At 38.7% G+C, this 11,158-nt stretch overlaps 1 protein-coding gene across 1 annotated transcript; it reads right to left on the bottom strand.

The window, feature by feature from the left end:
* Positions 1-686: 686 nt before the first annotated feature.
* LOC130046080 (protein dpy-30 homolog) lies at positions 687-9,309 on the bottom strand. Its single transcript, XM_056138991.1, has 2 exons — positions 9,244-9,309; positions 687-1,153 (listed from the first exon to the last, which is right to left on the bottom strand). The coding sequence occupies exons 1-2, from the start codon at positions 9,307-9,309 to the stop codon at positions 713-715; spliced, it is 507 nt and encodes a 168-aa protein (XP_055994966.1). The 3' UTR covers positions 687-712.
* Positions 9,310-11,158: the final 1,849 nt, after the last annotated feature.

The raw sequence follows: 11,158 nt of genomic DNA, 5'->3' as shown, positions 1-11,158 counted from the left end.
TTCATTTTTCATAATACTCATATTCCTCTAACCTCTTGAAATAGAGAAAATTATAGAATGTATCATAAAATATTGGTTTATTTTTTTCAAATGAACTTGGAATTATTCCAAAAGATTAATGTTCCCAAAAGAAGGATAAATATAATATTAATTTTTATTAGTAATGTATGAATTTGTTTGCATAATAAGTTATTTTGATACCACTAGGCTTAAAGGAGACAATGTCATGTTTAAGCCATGCTTTGAATCTATTTAATTAGTGGTGTAATTGAAAATTCTTATTCTAATGGTAGATGAAAGAATCCCCAAATCTATACTTTGCCTGCAGATTATCATCCCTTTTCAAGTTTCAATAGATGAGGTACAAAAAAATATTGGCAAATTATAATCTAACAGATAAATGTTGTGCAACAAAGCCTCCTTAAAATGCTTTCCCAACAGCTGTATTCCTATTTCTTTCTCTCTTTTTTTTGATGTTTTAATGGTTTATTTTGAAGGTCATTATAGAAACAAGGTTAAAGGCAATCAGAAAAAAATTGCACAGAATACACTCATTAAATAAGTATGACAAACAAATCAAAATAAGGAAGACAGATTTTCTCCTGAAACTCCAGATGTAGATTCTCTTGTCCTGAAGGTTCTTATACTTCCAAAAAGGGGGTGTGTGAGGGAATCACGACAGGAAATCAAGGCAATTAAAGCTGCCTCTTAATCATGTAAATCTACAGTAGAAACCAAGTATTTCTGTTCTTCCCAATAAGTCAATTTCAATCTTCAAACTGTCCTTGTTTTTTAAAAAGTATGATGCTAGAAATTCAATGGGATTTGGTGGCCTCTCCTTTGCGAGCACAGCAAGGTTGTGTAATAAGATAGGTACAACATTCTGATCCAGGTAGGCATGGGTAGGCAACGACTGGAGATCCACCTTCTGTTTGGATGACTTTTCTGCATTGACCTTCTCATTTTCTACTATCCTCTCAATGTTGTTGGTGAGGCCATACTCAGAGTGTGGGTTCTCAGAGACCTGCCTCTGCCACTCCAGCATCTGCTCCGGCTCCTTTGCACGGGCTGCACTCCCAGGCCCTGGACACCAGCCCGCACCCAGGCCACTCTGCCTGCGAGCCCTGCCACGCGGCAGAGTCCTGGCACGATCCTATATTCCTATTTCAAAGTCACATTACAAGTTGCACAGACTCTCAGTTTTGTTTATTGCCATAGCAATTATGATAAAGGCAAAAAATTGAAGCACAAAATGCATTATCCCACCATATCTTATATAAAATTACGAACATCCAGGCAAAGTAATATACATTTGATTTAGGAAAACCAAAATATCTTTTATAAATTTTTAAGCCATACCTGGAGGTGCTTAAGAGTTACTTCTGGCTCCACAATCAGGAACTACTCTTTATGGGGATCAGAGAACCATATTGAGCAGCCTGCAAGTAGCGTCCTATCCACTGTACTATGTTTGGCAAAAGAGATTTCTTTTGTTTGGTTGTGGGCCACACCCAGAAGCTTAGGAGTTACTCCTGTCTCAGGAATTAGCCCGGGCAGAGCTGAGGGTGGTGGGGAAGAATATGAGATGCTAGGAATCAAACACAGGTCAGCCATTTTCAAAGCAAGTATTCTACCATTGTGCTATCTCTTCTGCCCGGAAGAGATGTTTAAGTCAAGCAGCAACTTGGGTGGACTTTACTAAGTTTAAGAAGCATGGGGTGCTTGGAGGGTCTGCTTGGGAAGGGAGATGCATGCTGAAAGCAGACTACAGATGGAATGATGGCCATTCAATACCTCTATTGCAAACCAGAACACCCATAGGGAGGCGGGGAGATAGAGAGAGAGAGAGAGAGAGAGAGAGAGAGAGAGAGAGAGAAAGAGAGAGAGAGAGAAAGGGAATGCCCTGCCACAGAGGCGGGGTGGGGTGGGGGGCATGGGGTGGGGGTGGTGGTAGGGATGCTGGGATCATTGGTGTGGTGGTGGAGAATGGGCACTGGTGGAGGGATGGATACTAGATCATTGTAAGACTTAAATGTAATGCAGACTTATAATTAAGTTTGTAAGTCTGCAACTGTACCCCATGGTGATTCATTAAAAAAAAAAAAAATAACAACAGTGTATTGAACCACACAAAGAAGCAAAAAAAAAAAATGGTTTTAGACCAAAAGTACAAGTAAAGTTTCAAAGGAAGCAAGACTGAGAGAGGGGTAATGAGAAATGAAAGGAAGAACCGAGGAAAGAAGAAAGATGGAAATAATGGGGGAAGAGAAGGGAAAAAATCATCAGTAGAAGTTTGATCAAGAAAAGTGAATCAGTGAACTTAAGCTTCATTTGAAATTTACCATTGATTTCTGTCAAAGTTGGCTGCTTGGTCAGTTTGTAAATGTTGTCAGTCTTCCTGTGAGGATTTGGTTGGGTTTGTACTCTAGGGCAGTTGACAGCATCATTGGAGGCATTTTAAACCAGTTTCTACTCAGATTTAAAAATGGACACTTCCTTGTGGTCAATACTGAACAAGATAAGCCCATTTTAATTAGCACCAAATTAATTTTTCTCATTCGTGATGAGGGTGAGATTGTAGGGCTCTATTTTCTTGAAGTCCCTTTTCCTGAACTTGGCCTATGTGCTTGGCAGATGCAGGAAGAATAATTGAGGATTATATTTATCCTTTCTGTTGACACCTGAAAAAAAAAAAACCAGGCAGAAGTCAGCAACTGTTAATTCAAATAAATATAGATCCTTTGACAATACAATTGAAAACCTTTCTTTGTTAAAGACCTAAAGTCTCATTCATCACATTTTTTTTTGCCATCTCTAAGCTTTAGTTGTATATCTTACATATTTTGAATTTGTTCAAATAACATTGTAGCACTTCCTGTATTGCTAGTAAATTGTAGGTAAAAGAGAATAACATTTTTCAATATTCTGGATAGCATTCCACCTCCTAGAAATAACTGCCATTTACCACTAAGAGTACTTTGGTCTCTAACATAGTTTATTTTAAAAATTCATACATATTTATTCATGAAATATTCCTAATCAATATTTGGTATTCAGATGAACTGCCACAGTATAGAATATGTGTGCGTGGACATATCCACATAGGTATTGGCCACATAGTTTTGTCAAGCTCATTTATATTTGTGAATGCAATTAAATCTTCTGTCTCCATAAAAGCCAAATGGTTCCACCACCAAGATATATAGAAAAATAGATATGTAGACAAATGTTTAACCACACAAAATTATTGAGTCAATGTTTCATCTATTTCCTTATAATTTTGTAGTAGTTGGGTGTATTTTCATTAGAGGTAGAATTTTTTAAAGATATTACTATCCAGTACCCTTACCACCACATCAAAAGTAAGCAGAGGAAAAAGAACTCCCTTGGAGGGTAAGAAACTGCACCTTTTTTATAATCATGGTTTGACACTGAATCTGATTAATTTTTATAATTGCCAAAACTTAACATCACAAAGCTACTTTGGGTACTCTAAGGTTTTTTTTTTTTTTTAACCTTAGTTGTCAGACAGACAGACCCAGTGGTAGACAATGTAACAGGGCCCTTTGACATGTTCAGTGCTTTACTGCAGTCATTGCCCCCTCACATAGAATAAAAAAAAGAAAAGTGGAATTGATGTAGGCAGGTAGATAGGGAATGGCCCTTTGCAATGAAACAAACTTTCATGGAAGAAGAATTTTTGGAATGACCCACCTTGTGGATACAGAAAACAAAGGCCTGATAAGACCATCCGCAGACCCTGAGGCTATGGGCCTCCCCATGAAACTCCTCTTTTTGGACCTCCCTGGTAATCTCCTTAGCAACGGACTTTTACCTGGGAAGAAGCTTCCCGTGGGGACAGGCTGGAGAAACCCTATAAAGGCCACCTTGAACAAAGGAAGGGAGCGCATATGCTGCCTGAGCCCATGTGTGCTTACGCCCACATGGCTGAGCACATGTGGTGCCTGAACACATGTGTCGCCTGCATCTCCCCTCTTGAGCTGTGTACTTTCATGCTTTCGTCTCTCTCTCTCTCTCTCTGCTCTTGGAGAAGCCCGTGTCCTCTCTTGAGTAAGTTACTCTCTTTCACTCTCTCTCCCTCCATACCTAAAAATCCTACAAATAAAATCTATTTACTTCACTGCTTGTCTACTCCTGAAATTCCTTTCTGTGAGGCGAGACAAGAACCAGTAACCCTGGGTCCCGGGTGGCAGAGGTGGGTGGGGAGAAAGTGACCGTCTTTCTCCTCCCCACTTCACATAAGTCACCTGTGGGGCCCACTGACAATAGAATCTGAATTTAAAGTGAGGAAAAATACTAAAACATTGAGTGTAGGATGACAATTGATTTGTCCTTTCTCCCTTGCCACAAGGAGTTTAGGTTCATTGAGTCACACCCATCACAATGCCCCTGAGTCACGTCCATTCTTTTATCTGTAACCACTTCTCTATGTTCTCTTCCCCAACCAGTTAATAAGCTTTTCCCCTAATCAGAATCTGTTAATTTGTAAGGTCAGATCCTTCTAGGACACTGAACTTGTAAGTTAATACTGCCTTTCTCCTCTCCTTATGTCTTTTGAATAGATACTTTAATGCAAGGTCCTTCTTGTATAGATACAGGAAGACAGTTAATATCATGCTTTGTAACTTAGGATTTCACTGGCTTTGAATATTATTCACTCTCAGGCATCTGCTTTCTCGACTTAAGCCTCAATTCTTCTTAGTTACTAGCACCCCAAAAGCAGGGACCCCATGAGGGACTGAATGGACCCAGGGCTAGCTGTGAGCTACCCTAGCATTGAAATGGGCCAGGTCAAAGTGCCATAATACTTAACTATAAATTAAAAGTTTGATCATAGAGAAATGCTGTCATGATCCAAAAGTAACAACGAGACTAGGACCCTGCTAGGGATAGGAAAGACTATCTGGCCTGAGCACTGTAGTCTGAGATTGAGATGGCCTTAGGAGAGCAATTCTATAAGCTTAAAGTATTTCTTACTGTGTCCATATCAAATAATTTATATTATGTATACTTATATGTTTGTTGGACACGGAGAGGAGAAACCCACCCAGGGGATTTCGTTCTAGGGTGGGTAGATCTGCTAAATGAGAATTTTTCCTAGAAGTGACTTTCCCCAGGGAAAGAATTCTACCACTGTTGATTGTGACCACATCTATGTGTAATTGTTACTCCAACCTTTTGGGGCTGGACTGAGCTGTCAGGGTGAGCCCATGTAGACTGTACTACACAAGAGGCAGGGACATAGGGACCCATGAAAATGTCCAAGATTTCTAGTGAGTCCTGACTAGTTTGGATGAGCCTGAACATTTTCCCCTTTCAAACTACCTTCAGTAAATAATTTGAGTATATTATAAGAGGCAATTTTTCTTTTCTCACAGAAACCTGGCTGGTCTTTGACATGCAGATGTCAGGTACTAGCCAGGCCTGATCTTTGGGATGTAGATTCCAGGCTCTAGCCAGACTAGTCTTTGGGATGCAAATTTCAAGTGCTTGTAGCCCAAGAAAGGTTTCAGTTTTGGTTTTATATCTTCTTTCAGGAGGCCAAAATTACTGGCCTGCAGATGCAAAGGAACAATGTATGTTTTGCTGCCTCAGTATTCTTTCTGTAACTCCTTTTGATGATGTCACTGCTTTGTGCCCTTTAGAGGTACCATGATCAATAAGAGGAGATTTGGGGGCTCTCTACCGGGGTCTGAGAGAACCTGGGCCCTCCATGACATAAATTTCTTTCCTGTTCCTTGTCTCAGCACCTCTGACTGAATGAACATTCAGGCAACACCAACCCCTCATGCTGGGGGATATAATGAGACTGTAAGAGTGGGCTGTGGGAGGCAGAGGAGAGACGAGTTAATGGAGATAAGATTGGAATAAACTAAGACCTAAGACCTACCAGCAACTAAGACCTACCAGCAACTAAGACCTACCAGCCTAGTCCTCATTTCCTTCCTTCACCTGCACATTGCCATCGACCTCCCTGGAGAAGGGAAACGGCCTGAGCTTAGGACCGTGGATGGCGGGAGAGATAGACCATTGCTGTCTTTTTGTGTTTACACAATTGAGATAGTAAGTTTTTCTTGATTAAGTTCACATGGACCAAAGTATAAAACCTGTATTCATGTCAAAGGAAATTCAAATTAGAAACAATAAGATTTAATTTTTTCTCTCTCTTTTTTTTAATTGATTTTTAAGATACCATGCTTTACAACACTGTTAATGATAGGGTTTTGTGTGTACAATTTTCTGGCAACAGAGGTGCCCAAGGAGGCTCAATTCTGTAGACAGGTTCTCAGTCCTGTTTCTTTTGACTGGTTGTTATTCTCTTACATATGATTATTCTATTACAATTGAGAGATGATTCCAGATTTATTTCTCTCTTCCACTTCCCTGAGCATTATACTCTCCAGATCCATCCTCATAGCCATAGCACCAAATAATAGGATTTCATCTTTTCTTTTCATCTCCCCGGCATCTCCAAACCAGCCGCATGCTTTTTTAAGGGCTGGAGCGATAGCACAGCGGTAGGGCGTTTGCCTTGCACACAGCCAACATGGCCGACCCGAGTTTGATTCCTCCGTTCCTCTCAGAGAGCCCGGCAAGCTACCGAGAGTATCTCGCCTGCACGGCAGGGCCTGGCAAGCTCCCCGTGACGTATTCGATATGCCAAACACAGTAACAACAAAGTCTCCAATGGAGACGTTACTGGGCCCGCTCGAGCAAATCGATGATCAATGGGAGGGCCATCTTTTCTTAAGGCTGAATAGAATTCTTATATGTATATAGAAAATAAGGTTTTAGTTTGTTTTTGGTTACTGGGTTGCACCAGAGAGTACTCAGCGCTTACTCCTGGCTCTGAGGTCAGGAAACAATTTTGATAGGGCTTAGGGGACCATATGTGGTGCTGGAGATTGAACCTTGGTGGAGCACTTGCCAGCCAAGCATGTTACTCATGTTCCAACATTTTGGCACATCCAGTCAATTTTTTTTAATTGGGGCATCATACTTTACAGTAATATGAAACAGAGGGTGTCATGCATACAACACCATCCCCTCCATCAGAGTGTCCTGCTCCCTCACCTTTATCAGTGTTCTCTAGCTCCACCACCCATGCTCCTCCACCTACTTTGGGAAGCTCAGTCTGTAGGTCAGTTTTGATTTTCTTTTGCATTTGACCAGATGTTGTTCCCTTACTCTTTCCTTTATAGCCCACGTATGAGATGATAGTCCATGTCTGTCCCTGTACTTCTGACTAACTTCCCACAACATGAATATTCTTCAGTTCTACCCAAGTAATGGCAAATTGCAAGTTTTTTTTATCTTATAGCTGAGGAGGTATTCCATTGTGAATATTATATACCTTTATTTACTTATTCAGTTATCTGATTTTAGATGCCTGGGCTGTTTCTAAATTCTCGCTATTGTGAATAGTGCTGCAATGAACATATACGTGCAAATATCATTACAGAAAATAGTTTGGCAGAATCTGGAGTAGTTAACTGCCAAGAATGGAATTACTGGGTCCTATGGAAGCTCAATTCTTAACTTTTAAAGAAGTGTTCACACTATTTTCCAAGAAGATTGATCCAGTTGACATTCTCACCAACAGTGGATGAGAGTTTCTTTATTCCCACACACATGTCAACACCGGTTATTTTTGTGTATCAGTCTCACTGGTTTGAGGCGAAATCTCATTATTATTTTGGTTGCACTTCCCTTATAATTAGTGATAGAAAATTAATTATTACGAATATTATTTTTGGATTTGGGCTATACCTGATGATGCTTAGGGCTTACTTCAGGCTCTGTGCTTAGGGATCACTCCTCCTGGTTTGAAGACCATATGGAATGATGTGGATCAAATCCCAGTCAGTCTCATATAAGAAAAAACACCTTACTGGCTGTACTGTTGCTTTAGCCCCAGAGTCAGAGCATGTTAATGTACCTATTGGCCTTCTAAATGCTTTCTTTGAGGAAGTTTTTGTTTTCTTTTCTTCCACTTTTCAACAGGTTGATAGTTTATTCTTAAGCTTTTCAATGCTTTATATATCTTTGAAACTGATCCTTTGTCAGATGAGTGGTGAGCAAATATTTTCTCTCAGTCTGTAGGGTGTTCTCTTACCTAGATCATTGTTCATTTGCATGGCAGAAGCTTCTTCATTTGATGCAGTCCCATTTGTTTAACTTTGCATCTGTTTGCTTGGCCAATGGCATTTAATCATTGAGGTAGCTTTTGATTTAATGCCATGAAGGGTTCTGCCTATATTTCCTTCAATATTATTTATGGATTTAGGTATTGTATCAAGGTCTTTAACCAATTTTTTTTAATTTATTTAGTGAATTGCTGTGGGAAAAGTTACAACGCTTTCAGGTTTAGGTCTCGGTCATGCAAATATCAATCACATTTCCCTTTACCAGTACTTATTTTTCACCACGAAGGACCCCAATAAACCCCCACCCTCCATCCCCCCATGCCTGTGGGGCAGATGAATTCTAGTTAACACTCTATCTACTTTGACTAACTTCATTGTTTTGATAAAAGTTGCACCATTATTATTTAGACTTTACCCCCCCCCCCCCCCCCGCCCCGCGCCCAAAATCAGCCATGCTGAAAAAGCATTGTGAAATAATTTGCTTTCTACAGCTGGGTTCAAGAATTAAATGATGTCGCGCGGCCGGGATAGTGGCCGAGCGTTTTTGGATTTCTGCTATTTTACTTATCAACCCTGGAAGTATTTCTACTGAGAGTCAGATAATTAAGAGATTGGTTTCTGTGCTCTGGAGTTGTGGCCGTGCCTGAGAGCCACTCATGGGGGGCAACTGGTGACCTCGGTCAGGTGTGAAGGATGGGCCAGAATGCGCCCCCCACCCCCCCTCCCCGTCCCATGAGGTTTCAGTCGCGCCCCCACCCCCGGCTCAGACCTGCTCTCCACAAGACTCCCATGTGGCAGCCATCTTTCTTTCCAGAGAGGAGAGGGCGAATGGGGCAAAACCCTTTCCCCTCCGGGCAGGCAAGATGGCGTGGATTAACGCATAGTCCGTTCGCCTTTCTGCTCCAAGCTGCTGTTTAACCCATTTTAATTGACCTTTTGCATGGTGTAAGTTATGGGTTTAATTTCATGTTTGGTATGTGACCGACCAGTTTTCCCAGCAGTATTCATTGAAAAGGATTTCCTCGCTCTACTTCACATTTTTTATTCCTTTTTCAAAAATTAGCTGATTGTATACCTGAAGGTCTGTGTGGGCTCTAAATTCTTTCACAGTTGTCTGAGAATCTTTATTCCAGTACCACATTGTTTTGATTTTATATGGAGTACCAACACCCCCTCAACAGCCAAAGCATCCTTGGAAAACAGATGAGAGTTTCTTTAAACTACATACTAGTGTGATGAAAAACATGTTCTTCCACTCATAGGAAAAAATATACTTAAAAGACTATGACCCTAAAACACTATGGAGAACTTATTAATTTAGCTTTTCCTTTATTTTCACTCATTCCTTCAAAAATGTTCACATTATATTCTATGCAGCATTTAAAATTTAATAACACCTATTTTAAAAACACAAAAATCTACCTCTTTATTTTCTCCATTTCATGAAGACTATTATTGTGTAGGGAAGTTGGACAACACAGATTTAGATTAAACATATTTTAAGAATATTATATTGTATTTCTCTAGAGCATAGCTCTTAGTGATGATGTTTATGAAACTCATCTCTATTCGCAAATCAAAATCTGGTTGGTGCTGACAAAACTAAGGTCGAATTATGTTTTACTATTCAGATAAAATTAGAATAATTACTTTAGAGGTGACATTAAACCTTTGTTAATTTTTAAATGGCAAATATTCTTTTTTAAAAGTAAAAGATATATCATACACATTTGTATCCGGTAAGTGTCCCTATATTTAAGACTACATGCTACACCTTTCAACTTCAGTCCACCAAAAAACCAAAACAAACCAAATAAAACAGAAGAATTAAAGACCATGTATAAAATTAACATCCACCAAATGAGGTGCAGCATTAAAATTTTAACTTTACGATCAAATCCGTCTCTGAAAATGATCAGACAGTGAGTGACTTTGGAAAAACACTTAACTTTTCTGTACATTTGTTCATGTTATGTAAAAGCAAACAAAGAGAAAGCACATCAATCTCACTCACAACTTGTATGAATGATGAGCATTGTTGCAATATATGTACAAGGATTTAGAGTGCCCAGTCTGTAGTGAACAGAAGATAGAAATTTTAGCTATGGCTATTGTTATTTTAAAACACATGAAACTAATCCATTGTGTCACTATATAAGTAAACAGTAAGGCAATAAAAATAAAAAGACAAAAGAAGTGTGGTTGAAGTTTGTTTTTGCTCAACAATGAAAAATAAAATATGTATTGCATCTACTAATCTTCAAGAATTCATTCAATTATATGATTGAATATTGCTTTCTCAAACAAGGTTCTTCTTCATCTCTACTCTAAGATGTTTAGTTTTTATTTTTTGAGTAGTTGCTATGTCTGAGAAGGTTTGAGAAAAAAGGATCAATGACAATTAAACTATTTCAAACTTAAAATTTGCATGTTCTGTTTTTTTTATTCTTAAAATTTTGCAGAGAAACTGTTAAAAATTACATCTTCTTGGGAAGCTAAAATTGAATATATCATTTGGATTTTAAATATAAAGTCTGATATACACAAAGGGATATGTAGATAAAAATATTATGCAACCTGAGCAATATTTTTACCTTTTTTTTAGGTAGATAACTTAAATCTATATTAAACATCTTTAGAAATTTAATATTTTATTACAGAAGAGTATCTTTCATTTTTTTGCTTTATTCTAATTATAATAGTACACAGGTGTTTATTGGTTTATCAGGACTTCTCTGGGCAGCTTTTCTCAGTATGCTTATGAATTTTGTATGATATTATTTCTTTGGACTAGAGCCTGGACTTCAAGAACTAGGAAATATGAGATCAATATGTTTCCCTCAAATGCACTTTAGAAAACCTATTATTTATGTTTTCTAAGACACTTAGGATTCAGCTTATAATTCAAATTATATTTTCATGTTAACACATGTATTAAAATTAGAATCTAAGTTATTTGGTTGATTTTTAAAATCATAAATGTGATAACT

This window comes from Sorex fumeus, unplaced genomic scaffold, assembly GCF_029834395.1.
Source record: "Sorex fumeus unplaced genomic scaffold, SorFum_2.1 ptg000131l, whole genome shotgun sequence".
Classification (NCBI taxonomy): Eukaryota; Metazoa; Chordata; class Mammalia; order Eulipotyphla; family Soricidae; genus Sorex; species Sorex fumeus.
Note: the sequence above shows the minus strand (reverse complement) of the source record. Positions and strands in the feature narration are given on the sequence as shown.